Source organism: Ambystoma mexicanum, chromosome 7q (genome assembly GCF_040938575.1).
Source record: "Ambystoma mexicanum isolate Mex_15411 chromosome 7q, UKY_AmexF1_1, whole genome shotgun sequence".
Lineage (NCBI taxonomy): Eukaryota > Metazoa > Chordata > Amphibia > Caudata > Ambystomatidae > Ambystoma > Ambystoma mexicanum.
The window spans coordinates 40,758,597-40,785,108 of record NC_090941.1 but is presented as its reverse complement, the minus strand read 5'-3'; the positions used below and the strand labels follow the sequence as shown (position 1 = coordinate 40,785,108).

Genomic DNA, 26,512 nt, shown 5'->3' with positions numbered 1-26,512 from the left:
CTTCATGAAAGGCTCTCCGAAAAGCTGGCCTTGCGCCGTTGGGCCGGATTCTGTGTTTGCCATTTCGGTTAATTTGGCATCTATCTTGTATAGGATGCCTTTCCGTCGCTCTGTTGAGATGGCGCAACTGGCGTTGCCCAAGAGGCAAATAGCCCTCTGGACCCAACCGGACAGTATCACTGGGTCGATGGGGTCTGATGAGGAAATGGCTACATTCGCAAGATCAGAGATTTTTGCTAGTGGACCTGCTATGTCCAATACTTTGTCCTGGCAGGCTTTCCAGGCGCGATCAATACCCTTCCTGGGGTCTTTAATGTTTTTACCCAAAAAGGTAATCATTTTAGAATCGAGCTCTGGAGTCAGAGCTACTTTATCCGCAATGTCTGGTCATGGACATTCAGCACGTAGTCTGAACTTCTTTATCAAGCGGCTTGTGCAGCCTAAGGTGGATGTAACTCGATGTCTTGGAAGATGGTTCCCAGTCGGTGGACCTGGGGTGTATTAAGTCTTCCAGGGTAAATGTACCTTCAGTAGAAGGTTTGGTCCCGGTTGTGTCATTAGGGATGGGTCCTGCCGCAATCCCTGACGCAGAGGGTCTTGAATCCTCGAAATGAAATTCCTCATCTGAAGAGGAGTGAGAAAGATCAGTGTCGTAGACGTTTTTGTTATGATCTTCTTCTTCCGAGCCCTGTCCGTGTCCCTCCGGGCTTGAGGGTCTAGTTCCCCTGGTTTCCTCCTCGGGGTAAGAGGGTAGATGGGAAGGGGTTACCTTCCTATTCATGAAGGCTTGTTTCAGCCTTGAGAAGGCGTCCGTTACGGCAGCTGTGGCATTAGATGGCTGGCTCGGGGGGGTCGTAGAGCTTTTACTCTTGCGAGCCGGTATACATCCCCCTTCTGTAAGGTGCTTCCTTTTCTGTGTTATCTTCCTCCCAGGAGGGGAGGCCCCTCTGAAATGCTCCTCCATAGTATCTAGACGATTTTGTATGGGAATGAGCATGTCCGTTACAGCTTTCTTAACACTGGTCTCCACAGAGGATCCCAAAACCTTCTGAAAACTATTAGCCATTGCCACTTCATCTATGTAACAGTGCTCTCCCTCAGCCTCAGACCAAGCCTGATCTGATTGAGGCGAGTACTGTTCTGCCATTTTAAAATAAATGCACCTTACTCACTTTTTCTTTTTTTTTTTTCTTTCTGGGCTTCCGAACGCCTTCTCTCGCTGCCCAGTAATGTTATTTCAGTTCAGCTTTGCAATTGTTCTTAAATGCTGAATAGAGAATTTCTTTGCTATATGCGCGGTGAAAATCAGCGATAAGAAACGGTCGCTCTTGTCTCAGGAAAGATTCTGGCGCTCGAGCTGCAAGAACCGTTATATTATAACGGGCATGCGCGCTCGAGCGCCGGAATGTAGAGGAAAGGACCTGGAGAGCAGGAGCTCCCCTGGCGGCCTGCAAGCGGTGCAGCGTGGTCCGACTAGGCCGCGCCAGATCCACAGTACCTCAGAAGCGCAACGACGTTGCGGCGAAGCCGGCGCGAGCGAATACGCTGGACAAGCGGAATAACGAACTGATCAGTTGTGACCGTGTGAAGCGGTCTCCCAGTTCAGAGGACTGACGTCGGAGCCCAACATAAAGGTACAAATTGTTATATATATATATTTTTTTTAAATGAATATTAAAAGTAAAATTCGTATAAGTCTATAACTATGCAGTAAACATATTATGACATTTTGCAACGTTATCTTTTAAATTATAAAATCATGACGTAAGCATTGCTAAACATGAAGTACTTATCTCTTGCTGTGAGCAGCAAAGAAAGAGGAAGTGTCATCATGTTTAGGACTGTTTATGCAGGGGATCTGAACTACTATTGGTGGACCAGGTCTCAAAATGAACTGGAGCCAAGCTCCCTGGGAAATGTAGTTTTCTTCAGAGACTCTTAGCTTTTATGTTAAGATATTACTGTTATATTACTGTTACATTGCTATGTTTATTATATATATATTTGGTGCACCTGTTTTCTGCACATTTCTCATAGCACACTCACTTTTGGTGCACAAATATCTAGCTGCTGAGCTCTTTTCTTTATTGTTGAATAAAAGAAAGAGAAGCATAATGGGAGCCTCCGGTCTTGACATAGAATTAAGATTGACCTTAATCCTTACAACCCATCAATTGTGTTCATATGTATTGTCATTGTTTTATGATCTATGTTAAAATAGTTTGACTCATGCTAAGTCTATACTAACTTGTCATATGTCTATGGCATTAAGTCAGTCAAACTCGGGCAAATTGCCTCTGTGTGCTTTTTTGTTTTTCTGTTCTCGCAAACTAACCACTTAGGCCAATAATTCCTCAGTGGGTTTCTTTTTTTTGTCCCTGTCAGTTAGTTTTATTTAACTTCATGCAAATACTTGTGTATGCATTCCCCTCTGTTATTTTGTCCTCTCTCCTGTATTTACTTGTAAATAGGTACTCTAGACTGCAATTGACTTGCCCATTTCATTTATAAAATTTTGGTTTGTGTCTTAGTTTCTTTTCAATTTCATGTCTGAATAAATCCATTTTAGACCATTCTCCCTCTATCCAGGTGACTCAAATCTAAGTGTTATGGTCCCATTCCAGGCCATTCCAGGTCATTCTACCTCTATCCAGGTGTCTCAAATGTAGCTGTTATTGCATTTACTGTTGTGCCTCCATTTTAGGTGCTTTCTCCCTCTATTCAGGTGCCTCAAATCTAGGTGTTATTGCACTTACTTCTATGCCCCCATGTTGTCTTCATCTTCTGAGTATCCCAAGTCTAGGTGCTGTGGCATCTCCTGTTGTGCCACTGTTTTGGACGCTCTCACCCTCTATTCTGGTGTCCCAAATCGTGGTGCTGCTGCATTCACTGCTGTGTCTCATTTTAAGTGTTTCCAGTGTCTCACACCTAGCTGCTTATCCTCTGCAGCCACTGTCTCAAATTTGGGCCTTGTCTCCTTTCTCAACTGCCTCTGTGCTCCCTCACATGACCATGACTGGCAATTTTGCAATTCCAATCTGACAGGCACACTGTGACAACTGAGACCACCTCTCTGCCCCCACAAATCTGACCCATCTTCTCCACACTCACCAAGAGCATCACTCCCGCACACAGACACTCACCACACGATTCCAAACCCACAAACAAAAGAAACCCTCTGGCAAGGCAATAATCACCCCACCCGGCCCACCACCACTAATCTAACACGTTCAGTCATGGACCCTAGCAACATGCCACAACACCTCTCTATCTCCAACCCTGTCATCAGAATCTTCTTACAATCTGACCCATTATACCCTACCTCCTCTCGCCACACCCCCTCCAACTCGCAGACCAGAGGAGTTATCTGGCACACCAAGAATCGCTCCTCCCCTACTTGCACTTCTGCCCACCCTCTCCCTCTGGCCCTCCGTTAAGAGTGACCCTCAGCCCCAACTTCTACAGACCACACAACATCCAACTCTCAAGCCAAACGGATGCTCTGGCATGCAAATACAACCCCACTGGCACTACCACAACATCTGCACCACCTTGCTGAAATTCCCCTCCCAGATGAGTCCCCTGCCCTCATCCAACGCTACCTTAGCTACCACTCTGGTCAACTACCCAGCACTCACACTACTGGGGGACTTTAATATCTGGTTTGACGTGCCCAACAACTCATGACACAACCCCTGGTCAACAGTCTGGAGGCACTTAACCTTTGCCGGCATACCACAGGTCCCACCCACAATGGAGGCCACATTTTTGATGCAATATTCATCTCCTCTGACCTTGTCTGTGTCCAGCCCCAAACCCCTCTTCTGGACAGACCAATCAGCCATACCTTTCTCCGTCTGCACACCTGCCCCAACACCCAAGGACCTGTTCGCCCACATGATCACAAAAGCTAGAACAAGGACAAGTTACTACCTGACATGGCTGAAGCCCCGCTACGCACACACCTGGCACTCTCAAATTCAGACCACTATCTATCGAATCCTTTGGCTCCTGGCTCAATGACTCACTCCCTCTCACCCCCTATGACCACCTGCAAAGTACCTATGCCCAAATGGTTTACGCCCCACCTGCAGACTTTCAAAACCCATAATAGTTCCCTCAAGCGCAAATGGCAAGCATCCAAAACCCCTCATAGGAAGTCTGTGTTCGCCCACCATCACCGTAAGTACAAATCTGAGATCTGAAGCCTACTACAACAAAGAAATCCTGAACTGCCTCAGCAGCAGCAAAGAGCTCCACAGGATTATCTAGGAATTCCTGAAGCCCCCCTGCACCATTGTCCCGACCATGTCCTCGCAAATGCTCTGCAACTCCTTCTGCCTACACATCCACAAGACAGTACTGTACAGGACAGCCACCCTTAATGCCAAACTCTTCAACCTCACCCCCTGCCCAACAACCGCTCATTGAGATTCCACCATCCCTGCCCCGATAGCGCCATCTTTTAACTCTTTCAACCCGCTCTTGAGCAAGGAGTTCCTCAAACTACTGTCTAGCAGATCGTGCGGTCCCACATTGATCCCCCATCCCGCCTCTCTCCTCAAAGATATTTTCACCTCCACCTCTGCAGGAGAATGGGTGAGGTCCATACCTCTGGCTGTTAGGTAAGATGTTAATAATTATGATAAGTCTTCCTGATCTGTGTCAATCCCAGAACGTTTTGCTTAGACTTGGTAATTATGTTACTTTGTCCCGAGGTGAGTGGGAATATTTTTCCCCTCTCACCTAGTCTTTTACTCTTTTTATGCAGGGTTTGAAATTGAGGGGAGCTGGGAGCTGTTTAGCTCCTGCTTACAGCCTAGAAGAGCCTGGTTAGCTTAAAACCAACAGTTACCAGGAGCTACTTTTGGCTCCCCAGGCCAACTAATGCCAAACAAATACATCTACGTGCATTTAACTTTGTGCATTTGCGACAATCTATAAATAAACATTGGGACATTTCTATATGACATTTAAGATATAAGGGGGTCATAAATAAGCGATACAATTATATGTTTGCCTTGTATGAGTAAGTTAGATTTGCCTAATGCTATGTATTAGCTCTTTGTCCTGCCATGGTAGCTCCTCTTGACTGGTTACTGCTGGATACGCAGCTTGTAGCTCCTGCTTATACAATCCTAATTTCAAACCCTGTTTTCTGACAGTACAAAAGTACTCCTGACAGTACAACTACGCATGCCCTCAATCAAAAGAGCCAAAGCAGGAGGTATAGGTTTCCCCTATCAAGCCCACACACTCTGGAATGCCCCGCCCATTGCCCTTCGAGCTGAAAACTCCTTTGCCACATTCTGAAAAGTCCTCAAAACCACACTGTTTAACTGACCCACCCGATGTCCGATTGTTTTCTCCTGATACTGACAAATGTAACTAAGTATGCATAAATGGTTGTTACTGTACCTGCAATGCATTACTCATGCATGTAACAACTCTTTGCTCCACTGTAACGAGTTATGATTTTTATTTTTTCCTGTTATATGTAACAGACTGTCTTGTAACAGGGCCACAATGCCTCAGGGCTGCTGTGCGTTAGTTTCCTACAACTTTTGGGATTAGGCTGGGTTGCCCCTTTGGGCTCCCTCTTTAATTCTATTTCATATACTTGGGTGTACTACTGTTCCCAAGTAGTAAAGAGGGATTTTCATCCCCTTTACATTTCGTATAAGTGAGCCAGCATACACAACCTTATGTGGAGTGTTAGGGGATACAATGAGTCCCCTTCCTTACCTGGTAACATTTTGTTACAATTGTGAGTTTACATGAATGGCTGGTGGCAGCGGATTTACCGTTATGACTTTTAGTCTGTATTACTCGCAAGCTTTTCATTCAGCCTCAATAATGCACAAAAGGGCCACTATTTTGCTAAAATGGCAGGCTTCTTCTTTTATCACCATTTTGTGTGTGCTTGCTGTTTCTGAGGTCTTCCCTTGCCATTCTAGGTAGGAACAACCTCAGTGGAAATTTTAACTTTGGCAGGAATCCTTTGGATTCCCCGCTCAGGCTCCAGATTATCTGAGAATGCAGGAAGTGAGGGAGGACTACAAAACTCTGCATCCCTTTGTCTTTCACTTGCCTGAAAGGAACCAACTCCCAGCTGGGGGCTGGATGTCCTGATTGGACAGCCATATCGTCCATTGCTCTAAAATGCAGGGAGAGAATGCAGAGGTTGTGCTGTACGTCCTGTTGAATACTTTTAACCTGGAAGCTGCTGACAAGTCGACCACCGGAGCTGAATTCAAAGAGGAAAATGAAGAAACGGCAGCGCTAGCAATTTCCAGACCAGAGAGCCTGCTGTGCAACCAGAGCCTGCAGTAACCGTTCCTTCCAATCAGCCTGGTAGTCCTGAACACAATGACATCTACCCAGATGCTAGTGGGATCCAGTAGTCTCTGGAAGACTTGCATTTTGAGCCATCCCAAGACATACTGTGATCTTGCTGGGCTGCAATACCCCAATACCCAGGGACCTTGATCCATTGTGCTGTGCATGGTCTTCCGAAGTCTGAATCCGTCTAAAAATGTGGTGGCCTCCTTCTGGCTCTCTAGATCCATGACTTGAAACCCTGAAGTCCCCTCACCAGTGTGCAGGACCGAGAGAGTGACGAGAATCCGATCAGCCATATTCATTCTTCATCTGACTGCTCAAAAGGGTGCCAAAACCACAGAGCCACATCCAGCCATGAAGAAACCTGTACCTGGAGTCTTCCCCAATGATTTCCTGCTGCAAATTCCCTTCTAGTGTCCTGTCTTGAGTCTTCAGAAGGAATTAATCGACCAGGTTTTTGGCTGCAGATCCTGAAGATGTCCTGCTACAAACTCTTCTTCTGTGCTGAGGTACTGTGTTGGCTGGGGTATTTCTCACCTTAAACCTTTTGTGATTCCTGCATAGCTTTGTAGTGTTTTATGTGATTTGGAGTCCTCTCATTCAGTTAACCCATGCCCACTGCTAGACACCTCTGAGGGTGTCATCTTTGAAGTCCCTGGACCCTAACTAATTGTAAAGTGAATTACCTGTTTTGAGGAGTCTTCCACACAAACTCTGACTTTTTTTGCAGGTGAACCCTATCTCACCCTACCTACAGGGGGCACCTAGAACACTAGTGTCACTCTTCTGCCTCTGAGAGAACTCATGCAATCGACTAGGGAAGTTCTGGATAAGAAAATGGTTCTGCCTAGAAAAATATAACAAGTGTTTAAAAGTTACTTACTTGTAACACAGTTGGTTTGGTAACTGTCCCTCTGAAATGAGCAGTTACAAAGGTTCTTACTTACTTTTAATATGTTTTGCCCTTCTTAAATATATACATCCGCTTATTTTACTCAACTGTGAATTGGCTCCCCCACTTCCCAAAATAAGTACTGTTGGCTTAATCTAACTATTTCTTTCAGAATAAGTGCAGAAGTTCATCAACTGAGCCTTTCTTCCCCTAACCTGTCCACACTGGGTTTTACCTACCTTGAACAATAATACTGGGTAATTTGCAAAGTATAACATTGGGTTTTGCTTCCCCTTGTCTGCTTTCTACAGATTCTAAAACAGTATTAGGTTTATACATACCTTTAAATTGTGGTAGCTCCTTTAAAGCTATGAGCTGGAGGTAAATCTCCAGGTTTTCACCCATTTTCGGGTGCTACTACTGCTGGTGCTAATACCGCCAGCAGTAATAGTGCCAAAACCCCCATAGAGTCCTACGACTCTCAAACAATTGGGAATTACTACCTTACCAATACTCGAGATCCGACGCTTATAGCGCCGGACCGAGTAGCGGTAACACTAATGGCGTTGGCACTATCCCAACAGCAGAATTACCATCAGGATACCACCCAGGATAAGCTGAGGCAGACAGAGCCACTACTGCAGAGCATCATAGCACTTATTCTTCTAACATTACCATTGGGTCATATCATCTCACCTATTGGGTACACAAGGCGGTATATGCTCAGGTCAGGCAACCCTGGCTTACCTAGGAACTAGGCCAAGAACTCCCACACCTGAGTCGCTATAGCAACTATGCTGTTTGAACTCTGCTGAGAATCATGCAGTAACCACAAACATGTCAGGAATGTACCCAACCAACCACCATGAACTATGAACAGGGACCCAGAAGGGAGTGTCCTCTTACACCTACAACAGAGCCTCTTGAAAAAGTACTGTCCAACCGGGCAAACACAACATGCTCTGAACCACTGAACCACTACCGCACACCACCAGGACAGACACAGACAGCTCATTGGGTTCCGGAATGTAACAAGGAACAGGGATCTCCTACTAATAAGCACAGACACTCCTACCAATTTGTTCATTCTCCACTTTACACCAACAAACAATAAAACACAGCTACACCACTCGATCAATTTCGGCCTAGCTGCGCACATACCTACACTACTCCATGAACACCTCAACACTCTGTTAGAACACAATTATACCCCAAGAAAGAAAATTGCTTAATTGCACACATAATCTCTTACACATGCCCCACGACAGTCAGAATGCAGACTCTTGCTGCACACATTCCACTAATCTCTCAACCACAGCACCACACCTAGCATTAGAATGCACCCACCTCCAAGCAAACTGCACTGGTTGCACAAATACAGAGTGCACCCAAGCACTATATGATACCCTGCTCTCTCCACTGACCTGGACTACGGCCCCCAAGGTGTTCAACCCACAGCGCTTTGAGATCACACTATGGTATATAAGACGCAATACAAATGTACAACATACCATAACATAACAAAGCACATTGAGGCCATACAAATCGGAAAATGGCGCTATACAAATCACAACTACAACTACAATACAATACAATACGAGTATCTTTTCTCCAATGGCATACTTGACTTGATACTGAGGAAAACTAATTATTCCTGCAATATATTGGCGTGTTTTAATTGAAAAATGCATTATGATACCCTGGCCAAAAAGTAGCAATGTAGAGTATATATATATATATATATATATATATATATATATATATATATATATATATATATATATGTTTATATGAAGTGTATTTGAATGTGTGTGTGAGGGCCATTACTGAGATTCCCCAAAGGCAGATAAAATGTGTTTGATTGACCAATTGTATTTGAGCCTACACAATTATGGGGATCTTCATGGTGTAAAGCTGGAGAACACCTTGATTAAAATGTAATTATATTCTTTTTCATACATTTCAGATTTTGTGAAATACACTGTTTGTTGTTCATGTGGGACTGTATGCAGGGGGCATGCAATTAGCCATGCCACACAAATGGGAATCTGGAATTTAAACATGTCAAAATAAATATATCTCTACATAATCCTTCAAGGTGTGAGATGGTCTCTCTGGATTCTTTTACTTGCAGTCCTTCATTTATGATGGTAAAATAAACTACACGTACTGCATTTGAAACAAAAAGACAAGATAAAAAGAAGGACTTGCCGAACATCGGTTTGGTCTTTTTCTATATGCGTTTAAGAAAGTAGGAATATAGTTATGGAAAAGTATGTGGTAGTTTATTAACATTACTAGCTTCATCTTCAATAGGCTTCAGTATGCTCTTTTTCAAAGTTACTTGACCAATATTACTTTTGCGTGATAGAGCAGTAACATTTACAACTTCCAGTTAAGTGGGCGGCCCACTTGAGGCCAGGTATATTCTGTTGGGCCAACTAACAAAAGCTGATACCGGAGCAGAATGTGAAGTGCAAAGAATCTCTCACATGTTGTACAGGAATATCATGATTCACCTAGAGGAATATGTGCAGGAGGAAGGGTTAGATGAAGGTACAAGGGAGTTTCAGCTAGTCTTCCCGTACATATGATCAGGTTTGAAACTACCCCTATCTACACTGTGCATACTGCTGCACATGGCTTTCAACAGGCAGACACTGGGATTGTATACCTTTGAGTGAGTGAATGCCAGAGGAAATCAACTTGTAAATCTGAGATGCATTCTGGAATGTTCAATTCATACGGCGTTGATGTCCCCCTGCTGCAGATTTCATGGGTCGAAAGCAACAACCTGCACAAACAAATTTGTGTAGTGTGATAAATCTGACGATGTTATCAATCCTTTCGCAGACGTAGCATCGCCTCCTGTGGCCAGGGGACGTCAGTTGCTAGCTGATCCTGATCCTGGGGGTAGGTATGCAAGGGAGGATCACGTGAGGAGAGGCGACCCTCAGAGGGATGGACAGGCATCATCAGATGAGACATGATATCCCCATTTCCTTTTAGGGATATCCCCTCCATTCACCATTCTTTGATGGCATATTGTGACAACCCTTCAACATCCTGCAATATCTGCTGACAGAACTCATGAAAATGTTTCACTTAAACAACATGTACTGAGACGAGGAAGAGGAAGGACTGCCATGAGGAAGAGGGTGAACCATAACGTGCAGTCTAATGTAGTGAATAATGTGATTAATCTAAGACCTTTGCCAGCCTGGATCGCAAGTTCAAATCAGCTGGTAAAAGAAAAAGGAGATACCTTCCTTTTCCAAGCATCGGCTTGGAGACCGACGAGAGACACAGGTTGCAGTGTAGAGCAGGTGGTGTCCCAGCCTTGGAGCATATCCCAAAGGCCAGCAAGTGGAAGTGATGAGAGAGGGAGCCGACCCAATCATTCCTGGTCGGTTGGGTAGACCAGGAAGTAGACGGGACCTAGAGCAGTGTCTGCAGAGCACTGCCGGAGAGGGGAAAGGGACTGAGGTGAGATCCAAACCGGCCATGAAGTGAAGCGGTGTGGTTCGAGCTTGGAATGACTTGATGAAGAATCCAGGACAGGCTTCGCTCTGGTGCAATGAGTGATAATGTGCTGTGCCACTGACTGGGGAAAGCTGCTCAAGTCCAGCGAATACTGAGGCGAGTCCCTGAAAGTGTACGATTAGAGTGAGAGAGCACATACTTTGCAGGTGAACCCAGAGAATGTATATGTTGCTGGTGAGCCTAGAAGGGAGAAGGGGATGCCGACACTGAGGCCAGGAGACCCTGAAAGAGTGAATCGGTTGCCAAGAGTGGGGAAGAGAGTAATCCTGATTGGAATCAGTGTCATCTTCATCATCACAGTACTTTGCGATAAAGTAACTTGGAGAAGACTTGTGACCCCTTGTTCTGAATGAGAAAGAGAGATTGCAACATAAAGCCATGACAGGAGCATATACCAGGGAAATTGTGGTTCAGGGATTCACAGTCATAAAGAATTTTACAAGAGAATCTATCAGCTGAGTTTACAAGGTGTTTTGCGAGTTTGGAGTCGGCACCCAAATTGTGTAAGGGAATTGTACAAAATAACCTGGCAGGGGAGAATACCAGGTGTTTTGGGAATCTGGGAGCCACACCCAAGTTGTGTTATCTTGGAAAGAAAACCCTAAGCAAGACTCATACCTTTAAGATTTGAATTGCATTGAAAGTGGAAAAAGGCCTGGGGAAGGGAATCATTTCTCCTGGAGTGAATTGCAACACAAGAAGGGTGGGGGATTATCCTCTTGGGCAATAAAGAACATGGTTATTCTTTGAACTTTTGCTTTGGTGGAAAGAATCTGTGGGAAGGGAGTCATCGCCTTTGGAACTGTGAACATTATCCATTTCGAACTTTAGTTGCAGTTCTACCTTTTGTTGAACTTGAACCTTTGCGCACTTTCTAAGTTCAGGACAATACCATAAACACCTTAGATTTAGTTTCAGAATGCGAGGGCTAAGATAAGACTTCAGACACAGGACATTTTTGCTTTGGACATCTTGACACTTGACAGACCCTTTTTGGTTCAGGTGGGAAAATACTTCCTAGATTCGGGAAAGTGAGGCATTTTCCAACTGATTTTATTATTTAATACATGTTTATATAGACCACCATGAGTCCTTTGTGTCTGTTTGTTTGTTTGTTTGTTTAATTATTTGGTAATGCTCTCCGAACCCTTAGGTAGCGGGGTGCAACAGAGATAAGTAGACTTCAAGCTTAGTTACAACAGATGCAAACACACAGTAGACCTTAGTCACCTAGTGCATGTTACAAAGTGCAGTAGTGCTAAGGTTGCAAAATAGCAGACACAAAGGGCATGAGGACTTCATACTTGGCTACTGTAGATACAATAGATACAAGAGGTATGATCAAGAGAGGGTGAGTCATCTGAAAGAGTCTTCAATTCCTAGTTTGTGGTGCGTCTCATTCCTGGCTCCTCACAGTAAACATATGGCCTGAATCCCAAAGCATTTTTCAAATGGTATTTTTCCATCGGAAAAAGCATTGGGAATCAAGGTCATTCTGTTTTTAGAGATTAATAAACTGCAGAATGTTGTATTGTTGTCCATTTGCATGCCCAATTGGCACAAGCAAGATGTCAAACACTTGTGTGAATGTTCTCCTGCATGGTGATCTCTGATGATGGGGATCGGAGTTGGCAGGCAAAACAGAAGAGAGCTGGGGAATATTTGAAGATATTGGGGCATTGAGATTCTACGTACCCAGGCTACGTACCCAGGCTACTACATTTTAAGAGAGCTGAGGGGAATTAAGACTCGGTTATAATTGAAGATTTTAGGACCTTGTGCTGCATGGTGGTTGTGGGAGAATGCCAAGCTCATTCTCCTGGACCTCTCGGCAGCGTTCGATTTATTAGATCATGGGAAGCTCCGAGAGGCCCTAGGAAAAGCAGGAAACTGCTCTGATGAAGCCATTGAATGGATATCCTCCTTTTTGGAGGACAGAAACTCCAAAATCACCTGGGACGGACATTCCACTAGTTCTAACTCCGTGGATTGCGGCGTCCCACATGGAGCCAGCTTCTCCCCTCTCCTTTTCAATGTATACATTCCTTGTCTCTGCGCCCTCCTCTCACAGCTGGAGATTTATTTCACTAATTTCCCAGACGACACACAATTGATCATAGAACTTTGTGGAGACCATGCTACAGATAATAGCAGACTGTCAGCCATCTATAACACCATAGAGAGTTGGATGAAGGCTCACTGGATGTGTCTGAATGGTTCTAAAACAGAACTCATGAAATTTGGATCCACAAAAGCCCTATCTAATCTAGGCCCTGCCTATTCAACATTTAACATTAAAGACTCCAACATCACAGTCACAAAAAAAGTTAAAACACTCGCCATGTGCCTGCAATCCTCTCTGGGATTGGAGGCACAGGTCTCATACCTTAAAAGAAACTGCCAGTACTATCAGAGACTACTATGGCATATTAGGCCATTCCTCAACGCCAAAAATAGCGCCACCATCGCTAGAGCTACCATCCGGTCCCGACTCGATTATGGAAATGCATTGATGCTTGGGTCAGGCAACAACTGCATTAAACAATGCCAAATTATTCAAAACAACACTGTTAGATCCATCACTAGGAAACCCAAGCGTGACCATATTACCCAAGACAGAATAGGCCTTCATTGGCTCGCCATAGAGGAGCGCATTAAATTCAAATACTTGATGTTGGTCCATCGCTGCTTATACGGCTCGGCTCCATCATACCTCAAAAAGGAATTCAACTGGTACGAACCTAGCCGATGTTTAAGATCAGCTAAACAAGGGCTACCCAAATCCAGCCATACCAGAGTATAAGCCACCGGACTTGGGAGGGCCTTTCCCACCAAGGCAATTGATCTCTGGAATGAGCTTCCAGCTAATCTTAGGCTGGAAAGTAACTATCTTTCCTTTAGGAAGCAGCTGAAAACATTACTCTTTCGGTAATCTGTTACAAACTCAGCTTCGGACTCATGTTGAGTCCTTCTCTTCTCTGTTTTACGTAGTCCCGTGATCTCTGCAGCCTTCGTGTTTCTGTCGCACCCTGATGCTTGCGAGCTGCGGCACGTTATAAATATATAAATAAAATAAATACAATAAGTAAAATGTCTTCCAGGGCAGAGGCCCCAACAGGTTTCATGCCACATGCACCACAACAGCCTGCCACAGGTAAAACCAATGAAAATATGTTGCCAGCGTAATCCTTAAATGAGAAATCTGTTGCGACCTGCCTTCTCTGTATTGCACGGGCACGGCTCCTTCAGCATTCACTTGGGCAGAGGCTTTGTCAAGGTCTGTGAAGAACACGATGTAATTTTCTTGTTTTTTACATTGTAATCTTCTTTGGGAGCGTACCATTGCGTATGCCCTTGGCATCTTTTGAGAAAGTGATGATGGCTTCTAATCACAGTCCTCGGTTTCAATTCTGACCTGTGTTTTTTTTTTTGTTTCAAATGCAGTCTGCTGCGGATCGATGTAAGAAAATTCATGCCGGGGACGAAGTGATTCAAGTGAACCATCAAACGGTGGTATGTATGATTAATTGCACTTTTCATTGAACGCAAAGTTAGTGCTGGAATCTGTCATGTTTCTTCAGCGATTCCTGTATTGTTTTATATGGGTAAAGTTGTATTGTTGCCACTGTTTGCACTCTACAGTTACATATACAAACTAATCTTGTTACCGAATCAAATCGTTTTCACAGTCTGACTTGTCATTTTGTGCACATTGTGAATTGATTGTGTTTTTTTTTTTTAAATTGAAATATTGAATCGCCTTTGAAAATATCTTGGTCATAACCTGCCACCAACTAAAATCTCACCACGTTTTACAAATTGAAAGAATACAATCTTTTTGTATATGCATTACTTGTTAGATAGGTAAATAGATGGATAGAAATGAATAGCAAATTACAATTGCCAGGCCCATACAATCACACCCTTACCTTGCTTATAATGGTTCGCCAGGCTCATGTTTGACACACCATTTGCCGTTATTTCTCCAATGTATCAGTCCCAGGCGTATTTGGATTAGCATTATTGTCCTTTAAACCCTTTTTTTAAAGGCAACTCACACTTGCTTGTGAACAAACATGTTCTATTCATTTATTTCAAGATGTGTAAAGCACTGCACTCCACCAGAGAACAGCCTCAGAGTGCTTGGGGAGTAGATCTCACAGGCAGCCAGGAGTAGCTCAGGTCTTAAAAAGTGGAGAACTGCAAGCCCTGAGTACATTCTAGTGGTGAAGGCCAGGCATGTGACATGTGTAAAATTATGATAATAAATGTGGTTGCTGTGCTGAGATCACACCTAAAAATAACTCGGTCTTAGGCGACTGACTTTCAGCCCATATTCTAAAACGATGCATCATCTGAAATATGGTTTTCAACGTTACTGTGTTCATAATCCATGGTATGTTATTTTTCTATTATTTGTACATGCATCCACTATGCTTTTTATGCTAAATGTACATTTCTGAAGCCCAATTAACCTGATGTAGTCTCATAGGAAACGGTGCATTCCGCTGGATAAGGTTGGACTACATACACTGTGGTTATGGGACAACCAGGAGATGATGTTTGAATGAGTTAGGAGACATTTCTGTGTTCATGTGGCATTTTCTATCAGCATGAAGTGACTACACATGGTGTAGGGGATATTGAGTGTAATGCAGCAACATTCCACAGACACAGTAGACGTCTCTTGTGGATAGTACTTATGGCAAGCACATAAGGAGGCCAGTTTTTCAGTATAAATGTAATTTACATAAGTGTTTCTGACATGCGAAATTGAATACTTGTGGGTTGCAATGTCATTGCTGTGCTCAAAGCTGAGTTGTTGTACCTAATGACGGATACATATTCCGGCGACCAATACAATGAGAAAATGTAATTGCTATAGATTCTGAAAGCCATTGAAGGACATGCTGTGCCACAGTAGGTCCTGAGTAGTGTCCGATTCAAGGACACATAGTATGAATGAGAAGAAAGCAAGTTAACAAACTAGCCTGTCTCACAATTGTACAAAGCAAAATGTCAGGTTCATTTTGCAAAGATACAGGTCGATGATGATTTAAAGTATGGCCTTAAAATCACAGACTGCTTGGATCTAATGGGATATGATGGTTTGCAATGCATACTGTGCATAATTTTTGTTAAAAAAGGACATGCTATGGCCATCAAATTCAATTAAGGGATGATCCATTTAAGGTTTTAATAATCAATGCACACTGTAGCAGACCTGCAGGACGCCTTTATGTTAAGTTCTTGCATTTTGTTGGCATATTAACTTGAAGCTTTTTGATATACTTATTGATTATTTGAACTGTGAAATGTAGACCGGTCTGTTGTTTTTATATGAGCTTTATGAACAGAACAGATCTATTATGCTTTTCATTGGGGCTATACAAATGATAATTTAGTATCACTGACAGCAAATCAATTGTTGTGTGATCCCTACCTCACAAAATATTATTGATGTTAGTATTGTCATTATTAATATTATTTCTTTAATGTAAATGACAATAGTGTTTTGCACATACCATTCACATCAATATTATTTTGATTATTGAAAGTAAAAAGGAGAAGAGTTATGTTTATATTATTGCAGGCATCCTGAACCTGATCACCGTGAGATAGTAAATAGCTAATCTATCAAGGGCAATGGATGAGCCAAGATCAAATGCAACATAATGAAGTTTGAAAATATGAAAGAAAGATTATCATCTTGCAAACATTCCATGGAAAATACTGGGACAATCACATCTTGGGCAAACATCAAATCCTGCCGTCCCATCATCCAATATTTTTACTGTAAGGAATATGAGATTTATAAAAAAAATAGAGTCTACAGAGATATCACCCACTACTAGGATACACATTGCGTTTTGTACATGTGCAGCATTCAGTCAAGTCCTCATTTAATTGTGATATTTCACATGATTGGGGCTTCATTAGCAACCACTGACAAAAAGAGCAGCAACATTCTTATGTGGTTTTGCAATCTAGCACAGATAGGTGGTTTCACTGAACTGAATACAAAGTCACATGATGGCTTCCACACATATTCTGATGTATGTATTTACAGTGTCTTTTTGTCCTGGTAGTTGACATGAGGTGTAGAGAAGCATTTAACGTGTAACAGTCCATTCAGGCTATAGCAATGCATATTTACCGAATAGGATTCAGTCTTTTACAACTTAAATGTATGCAGTCACATGTGTAGAACCTGACCTTAACACTTTCAACACAAATTCATCTGTTTAAATTACTACGTTTGGAACCTTGTTCTGGAAATGAGAGATGTGGTAATTTGAAGGAGGCCAGACTGGTGCATTTGGAAGGAGATTATTTGAATAACCTCTTCCTCTGTGCTGCTCTCAGTTCTGACCCAGCCACTGCATAACTGTGTTTGATTACATTAACTCACGCTGCCATGCTCCTTTTAGTTTTTAGTTTTACTTAATTACTGACCATCTTTTCCTCCTTCCTGGTACTTAAGCAGTGAAGCTGGCAATGCATTTCAGAAAAGAAGTCAGGAGGTTTGATTTGGGAATCTTTTCACCATTGAAGGCAGTCAACCCTTAGTCATGGTATGCAATTGGGGCCACACAACAAGTTAAAATATGTCATCTGCCATGAACACAGGTTCTGAACATTGCATGAACTAAACAGTGATACCGTATGGAGGCATGCTACAACTTATGAACCACTCTTGCAACTATGCCTGTTGTTATGTAATATGACCTTTGAGGGGTAACAGAACGATCCAATCAAACCCAACCGCCTGAGATGGATTCTGGTAATTAACTCCTCTGATACAGAACTGAGTCACAGTAATAAGATGCTTCTATGGAAGGGTATTGTTCTGGTGTGGGGAATCTGGATGTACATGGTAGGCTGTAGCTGTTGTGGCCATGGTATATGCATGCACCTGTTGTTCTTTGGTATGAGTTTTCCCTCATCCTGTGCCATTCGGTTTGGGAGCAATGATGAAAAAACATAAAAGGAGTTTCATATAAGTTAACAATTCCCAGATGCAAAATGTCCAGTTTATCCTAGATTAAAGAATGAAGAGCTTTCAGTCCATCTGAGTATGAAAGACTGGGCATCATGGAGTGAATTGGGCTTGCATTTATCTTATATAATATTTGCCTGTTGGGAAAACGATCCCATTAATGTTTCTGCCACCCTGTATTGATTGTGGTTTCTTAGGTTCTAATTGTATCCAAGTAAACACTTGTTGTCTCCTACTGAAATACAAAATGTAAAACTAAAGACGAAAAGCTGTACACTTGTATTTAATTGATGCTGAATATTGTTCTTTAAGCCAAGTGGGATAAAAATAACATTGATTGGTTATCGTTCCATTTCAACAGTTTCTCCCCTGCAACATGTCCACAATACATTCAAAGTTAACTTAAGGGGAAAAGGGTTCCAGCAACATGTTGTGATTATCACTGCAAATATATGAAAGCAACCAAAAGGCTGGAATTTACCTTGAAACTTCCAATTCATGATTTTGCGTAACATGTTCCTTCAATGTCATATGAGGACGATAGAAGAAATTGCTTCCAAGAACGATTCCAGTATTATTACCTTTGCAAAATGTGTAGCATTATAGATGACCTTAATCCAGTTCTACACATGGAGCTGCTGAAACCCAAGTACTTCAATGAACTTAATACAACAACAGAGTGAAAAAACTATTAGATTGTTGGGTGTGCATGAGGGGGATACGATAAAAGAAGGTGTTAATAGTGGCCCTACCTATGTTGCTTGACAGCAAACAGCTGTGAAATGTATCCTCTTCAAAACTTCACTATCAGGTGGATTAGTCAATATGTTGCTATATTAATTCATTAATGAATAATGCAGTACAGCTAAATAAAAAGATTTTCTGCCTAAATCCAAATTCATCCGAAGCACATGTGGTAACATTTCCATAAAAAGCATAACATACAAAGATCAAGTTAATATCCTAGAAATTGTCTCTTTTTCACCCACATTTTAGTAAAATAATAAATGAATCCCACAGTATTAAATTCATAGAATCAAATCCATAAATAATAAATGATCAATTTGAGTGTGTGAGAGGCCATAAGCTAAAAGCATGGATTTTCTTAACTAGTCTAAGGCTTCACACTCTGATAATAAGTATTTAACCATTTCCAAGTCAGTATCACCACAAAATATGCAACCGCGCAGATGGTTTAGTAGTGCCATCTGCCCTCCAATCACCAGAGGCAACTAGAATGAATTTGATGCGTAGATACTTAAACATAATCCAATTAAAGGGATAAGTGGTGAGGTAACTACCAAAAATGTTGCTATGGAAATAGTGGGATAAATATTCACACAACAAACTTTTGCTTAAAGGTTCACTTCAGATTTTTCCTTGTCCTTGTCATGAATCATCTTTTGGTGACTGGGTTTCTATTAATTAATGGAGCAATCATAACATGTGAACCAAGTTTGCAAATCATTAAAGAGTTTGTGAGTATACATTGATTGGCAACCAATCATGTAATTCTGAGGAGAAATATGTTGCTTTGTTTGTGAGTTCTGCCAGACCATCGAACTTCATAAATGAAAAAAGATGAATAATACATGGGCCAGAATATGTTGGGAGATACTGTTTAGCAAAGATCTGCTAAAAAGTAGAATAGCATCTTGCAGTTTTGAAAGCCTAAAATATTAAGAATAACAAATATAAACTCACACTACAGAAGACTAATGCCTATATTGGCAAGGCTAGAAGGCAATGTATTTTATGTCATGCCAATTCCATTTTCTGTAAACTGTATAGCAAGAGTTGTTTGACATGTTAGGCATCATAATCATTTATAAGAATAGCAATATGTTCCTGAGAAAAATCATGGGGTAGAAAGGAATTGTGCACGTTTTCAGCTTGATGTTAGATTTTGATACCAGACTCCCTTTTTCAATTTCCCCCTGTTTCCCTGTGAGTAGGGGAATGATAGTGTTTGCATCAGTCCTTGACTTGTAAACTCACAAACTTCATGACACCCCTGTTAACTACTTATGATGTTGTTTGAGTAAGGTGTGATAATACATGATATTGAAAGTGTACCCATTTTATTTGCAAGGGTTTTCAATACTACGTTTTTACCAATTTTTACAAGATGGGTTAATTTAATTGCTGGTCACTTAGAGTTAAAACCAATAACTCAATGTCTGTGTCTTTGTGGTATAAGATTGGAAATAGGTAGATGTGTGTAGATTCCCCCATTTTATTTGGTTTGACTTACTGTATTGTTGCTTTTTTGAATGCCACACACCACTAGATGCATGTTTCAGAACACCTTAGATTACAACAACATACTGTATCTACAAACAAAGGGCCTCATTCTGAGTCAGGCAGTCCAGTAAAAAAGTGCTGGTATCCGTGTATACCGGCACTTTACGGCATCACCCGATTTCGGGTTTGCCAGAGGGGCCCTTGGGTTACATTTAGCTAAATGCTAAAAACCCTCATTACCGCCACCAGCATTGCCTGTGGTGGTAATGATGGAAAATCCCCTCATGGAGTCCTATGTGACTCCATGAATGGGGATATACACAACCTGCCAGCACTCGTAATCCGGCGGCAATGCCGCCTGACTGAGTGCCAGCAAAGGTAAGTACTAAATGACAGTATCCTGGTGACTCTACCACCAGGATATCGGCATACTCGGAATGAGGCCCTTAAAATCTTCAAGCAAACACACACTTAAATGTGGCATTACTATGCTCCCTCTTGAATATGCAGCATACGTTCATGCTTAAAATAAGGGCAGCTAAACTGGAATTGGCCACATTTCAGTACAGAGTCGCTATTTTTTCCTCTTTAAAATTGTACTTCCCTGTCCCCACATGCCCTAAGCTGGCTCCTTCTGTGGTAAAGATTAAATCACGTGAGTGTTGCAGATATCTTTAATGGCCTGATTCAATATTGTACCTCTTAGAGCAAGGGCGCCATGACTGGTGCTGGGGAAAATCTGTCCGTGTGGCATGTGATGTGATGAAGATCTGATTAACTTTTTCACAACTTGTAAGTTTTTAATTAATTTAAGAAAACAGTGGCATGGGACTTATATTAAGAATAACATAAGTACATACGTGGTTTCGATGCTTTTTTCATGAAAAATAATGAAGTGACATTGGTATTTGATGCATCTCGTTTTTATTAAGGATGCTTCTGAAGAAATTAGTAGAAGGAAGAATGTCTTAACATAGTCCTGTTGTGCTCTAAGTTTTATGACGTTCTGAATCTTATTACTCATATGTATTGCCAGTTTAAGTATGGTGGTGGTGTATTTGTTTCATGTTAATGGATTCTGTTTTTACGAATAAACTGTATTCTCTTTCTAAAACTTAGACACGTTGTAAATAAAAAGTGATTTACCCAACGATAATATGACTCTATACAAATGATACAATAAAATACATCAGTATCTACATACAATGCAAATGAAATTCCTCTGTAACTCTTATCTACTTTAGCAAAGCATGCACCAGTTAAACCCATGTGATAACACCTCGAAGCCACTGCATTGCTGTAAATTGGACACATATTCTTCATCTAACTCTAGAGATGCCTTGGCTTTTCGTTAGACCTTGAAGATATGCAGTCAATTCTGCTCATTGTAATTCATTGATTATATCACAATCCAGTGCAGTACCATATGAAATACAACATGCATTAAATATATTTGATTAAAGTCCCCTATAGCCAAGCAAAGCACAAATACTTACCCCAAATATTTATCATCAATCAACATAATAATAATAATACTCACATATGACATAAACGGTCAATGCACTCTCCATACACACACGTAGGACATCAGTTGACCCAGTAGAGTAATAGCAGGTACTGTCTGTCTTGAGCCAACTAAGTTGCCATTGCATTGTTTGCAGTGTATTATGTGACCCTGTGAACTACTCACTAACTTGTTATCATATCACGCAAAACCATTGTTTTGAGCATTTGTGATTTTATTGCATTTACATTGCTGCATGTAGGCTAGAAATGCATGGTTTATTGGCTTTTGTGGCCCAATTCCAATGGAAAGACCCAAATGATGAAGATATACCTCATTTAATTACATTGTTACATCAATACATAAGTCAATACAGTTCATGAGGGCCCCTGTTTCAACATACTGTAAGGGGAAGCTATGCTAAGAAGTCATGCAGACAGGGGCCTTATTGATTGATTTCCAATATTTAATCAATGGTAGCCCAAACAAGCCACATGCTGGTTTTCATAGCATTATCATATCGTTTAATCTTCAAGCAGTCCACAATAATTTCTGTGCGAGTTTCTGTTTCAGAATCATTCGTTGGAAGTGTCATATATGTGTTTCATCAGGATATACATTAGGATATACAAGATGCATCTTGTTTAGGAATAGAGGTGTTCACTCTTTAGAGTAAATGACACGTAAATACAAAGGGAGTTTCTACTAAAATATCGAAAACATAGATGATCTGTATGCCTGACCTGCTTATTTTGTGTACAATACCAGTTACTCTTAGCTTAGGATGTGATTGGATTCCAATTACTAATGTTTTATCAGTAAATGAAAGAAAACATGCATATGTGCAGAATTGTGAAGACTCACTACTTTCTCCATTTTAATATAAGCAATTATTTATGGTTTTCATCTCTCTACTGGTTGCCTCATGCTCTACAACGTCCTTGAACTTGCCTTCCTTGACTACTCTGATGTATAACCGCTGCTGGTGCCATCCCTTACATGTCCCCAATGTCGCACTGCATGTCTCTGTGTGGATTCTTGGGAGGATGGCTAAGGGCAACGTGCTTGCCTTGGAAGCATGACGAAACGGAGCAACACAGGTTCGATCCCCGGGTCCGCAATTAGAAAGCTCTTGGTACTAAGCGCATTATAAATACCCTATCATATCATATCATTCATTTGCTAAAAGTGGACTGTACACTTCTTGCTATGTCAATTGCTCAGCGATAAGAATGGGTTTGTATTTTTGTCTTGACCTTACCATGCAAACTAGATGCTTTGCATCCAGTGCATGAAGGAGGCAATGAGAGGTTCACAACTCATCACCCACTGCTACTAATGCAACAGCTACATGCAAAATAGAGTCACGTGCCTCATTACGAGGTCGACGGTAACCTGCCGGTGGCACTGACACCGAAATGCTGTTTCTGGCACTGAATTCCCGGTGCCACCGGAACATTACAAGTCTCCGCATTGCGGAATGTCAGGCGTCGGATTTGGTAAGTCCCCATTCCTGTGGAGTCCCATGGGACTCCAGAGGAATGGCGACTCGGAAGAACCGGCACTGTTGATAACAGTGCCAGTGCTTCGGTGACAACTCTGCCTACTGGGCCTGTTGCACCCGGCAGGGTCAGAGCTGCCGGGCGCAACAGCCCATGCAGGCCGACTTGTAGTGTGGCCACCCAGAAACAAGGGTGCAGGTAAGCTTACCGGCACGCTTGTTTCCGGACCACCACACTCGTCCATGAGCTTTTCTTATGGACTACAACTATTGGCTTGGGTAGAAAAACACTCCATACTACAGAATTGCCATATGTTTAACTTTCTTTAGGAAAAATAAAGATTTTTAGTTTTCCATGGAAGTTTAGTTTCCCATTAAAGGGTCGCCCAAATGTAGTCATCCAAGAATACTATTGAAAATGTATAGTGCTGCACATGATAAAGCTTGCTGAACCCATGGAATCCGAAACATAAAACTCAATTTACAAGGAGAAATGTTGTTCCCCCCACCCTCCCTGAAAAGCATAATTTTTATGCCAGATAGTGAGGATGCCCAAGATGAGCTGCTTTAAAAATCTTTCACCCAACTGTAAACCGAATGCAGGCTTCAAAAGGAAGCCAAGTCACAACATTAGGATTGGTTAAACATGGCATCTTCGACTCACGTTAGTGCTCCTTCACAGGTAGTGTTTACAGGTGCCAAAGCTGTTTTGACACACCTTCACCCACACGGGAAAACATTAAAGACAGGAAGACTGAACAAAATATATCAAAAAGTAATAACCCTGCAGAGCAGAGACAATTGCTATTGTGTAATGTGTGTGTTTTTTGCCACATAGATGCGTATTCGTAATCTATTGTCCAAAATGAACCCTTGTGATTTAGCAGATTCTCTCAGAGTAGTGTTTTACCCAACAGGACAGGGTGATAAACACAACTGACTTTTGCCATGAGCTTCACGGGACCAAACAGCAAAAACTCAGACTTTATTTTATTAAACTTAAGATGTACCGCCACCTTACACAGTTCAATTGCCTACAGACAACACTTCAATTGCTAGAAAATAGTCCTAAATGACGAGGAAACTAGTTTTGTAGGCTTACTGATTGCTAGAGAGGGCAAAGTATGAGACCAGATCCCCAATGATTTTTGTATACATTTAAAATCATGTGTTAGAAGATGTATTCCTAAGTCACACTACAAAGGCAAGTGTGAAACCTGTGGATCTCACTTGAACAGATTGATTCTATCTGTTAGGAAGGAAAGATGAAAACCTCTACAGTATCATGCCTTTTACGTCCAGGTGCAGGCAGTGACAGCTGAGAGATCCAGCAACACCAACACTCAGAAACCCCCACCATCATTCATTTAAAGGATGGCATCCAACATTTGGAAAGTGCAACTCCCAGTACTGTGAATTGGTCAAAACCCTTACTGCTGTGTTCTAAGGAGCTTCTTCTGGACAACGTGATCATGCTATTGTAAGGGGAGCTGAGTTTTGCTGCGTTTGTAGTTCTCTCATACAGTGCCAAGTGGTTCCTAGGCACCATGGTCCTTTGGGATAAGAGACGTTGTAGGCTACTAGGGGTTGATGTATTGATAGGTGAGACAAAGAGCTTTTAACTTGACCTGTTGATTGACAAGAAGCCATTTTGCTTTAACTAGGTAAGGAGAGAGATGGATTGTCTTAAGAATACATGAATGTTGAGAGTTTGGAACTCATGGAAAAATTGAAGGTAAAAGTGGCAGTTGGAAGAGAGTTGGATAATCTGAGGTATGACACTGAGTTTACTATCATATTTGAAAGAGGAGACACGGAAAAGGCAAGGGCAATGAAAGGTGGGCAGACACAAAAACGTGAAGCCTCCAGAGAGATGCCAAAGTCTACAGTTTCTATGTTTTATGAATTGAGTTTGAAGTAGTTGGATACCATCCAATGGGCAATAACTGACATGCAAGTCTAAACACTTCTCGTAATGTCATACAAGGAACTGGGCATCACCTGCATATGTGCAGAAGTTGAAGCCAAACAAGGCAGTTAGAGCAGCTACAGGCTGTACATAAAGCTTACAAAGGATCATAGAAAGAGAGGAGCCTTTGGATATGCAACAATTGAGATGGTGGGTGGAACAGAAAAGAAAAAACAGATAGAGACCTGTCTCAGGTTGATCAGAAAGAAAGTAGGGGTGCCAGCCCTCTGTGCTGCCTCCGATACCAAATTTTCCAAGTTGCTGAAAGATGAAGTAATGGTCGACAGTATCAAAGACAGCTGACAAGTCAAGCATGATAAGAATAACTATGAAGCCACAATATGTGTTACGCTCACCTGGTATCCATGGGGACGCCACCCAGCCGGGTTGGTCGCTGGTATCCTTTTCAGTGGTTCCCAGATGTGGCTTTCGGGGGAGGTTCTGCCTGAAAATACCAGAGGGCTGTGTTCAAGACGGGCCGACCGAGGTCAGTATCCTCCCACCACCCTGTATGACTTCAGCCCCTCTGGGCCCTCTCCTGTTGTAGTATTAGGCGTGCTCTCCGTCCTGCCTTCTTGGCAGGGACGCGTTGTCTTTTGTAGGCATGTGTGGTCCAGTTACTTCACTGACGCCGGCCCGTTTGATGTCTTTCAGGTAGGTCTTAATGCTGTTTTTTCGTATTGTGCTATTCCTGCATGCTTTTCTTGGTTTAATAATGTCTCTTTTCTCCTTTAGATATATGGAGCTTCAGTGTGGCAAATTGGCTGAGTTGGGCCTCGCTGGTAAATGATGGTGCGTAATGAGCGCTATGATGCTGTAAAATAAGCGCTATGTGCAGCACCGTGATGTCTTGCCTTTGCTAACCTGTTTTCCTTCTTTTCGCATAGGTCGCGGTGTTTTCCCAGCGTGAGTGCAATTCCAGAGTGATGCCGGCCGAGAGGCGACCAGCCAGGTAAGCCTTTTGAGCAGTTCGTAATTTTGTAATGTCTCTAATGCCTTCTTTAATGTTGTCGTTTCCTTCCTCTTTCAGGTCTTTTGGTCTGGGAGGTGTGCAGATCCAAAGGAAGCTGTTCACAGGAGCTGTGAGCGGATAAAGATGGAGATTGCAGGTAAGATGCTGCTGCTAACGATGTTCCTTTTGTCTCCTTGCAGGTTCTGTTTCTCCGAGGCTCGTGGGTATAGATGGACACAGTGAGCATCACGTTGCAGACTGCAAAGTAACGCAAAGCATGTTGTCTAGTTCGTGTGTGGTTTAAATAGCCTCAACAAAGTAGAGCAGGTAAACTAGTCCCTAGTTCACCACAGCCAAAACACTATACTGCATAGCTTGGTTCCCAGGAGCCAAGCTATGTGGATGCCTCCATGTTTGCTGAAAGCCTCAAATAAAGTAGTTCTCTGAACACATGTCTTTCACAGTGTATGAGTCTGGTGCCATAGGCACCAGGACTGGCCCCAATAGGGCTTTGGAAGTGGATGCCAGGTCTTATTAGAGACCCGAATCCTGATCCCACCTGGTC

General features: G+C 42.3%; 1 protein-coding gene across 1 annotated transcript in view; it reads left to right on the top strand.

The window, feature by feature from the left end:
- The window catches only part of CNKSR2 (connector enhancer of kinase suppressor of Ras 2), a 2,376,238-nt gene that overhangs the window by 1,135,639 nt on the left and 1,214,087 nt on the right, over nucleotides 1–26,512 (top strand). The window contains exon 8 of the mRNA XM_069639527.1: nucleotides 14,222–14,290. Coding sequence (XP_069495628.1) covers nucleotides 14,222–14,290 — 69 coding nt within the window. The remainder of the gene's footprint in view (nucleotides 1–14,221; nucleotides 14,291–26,512) is intronic.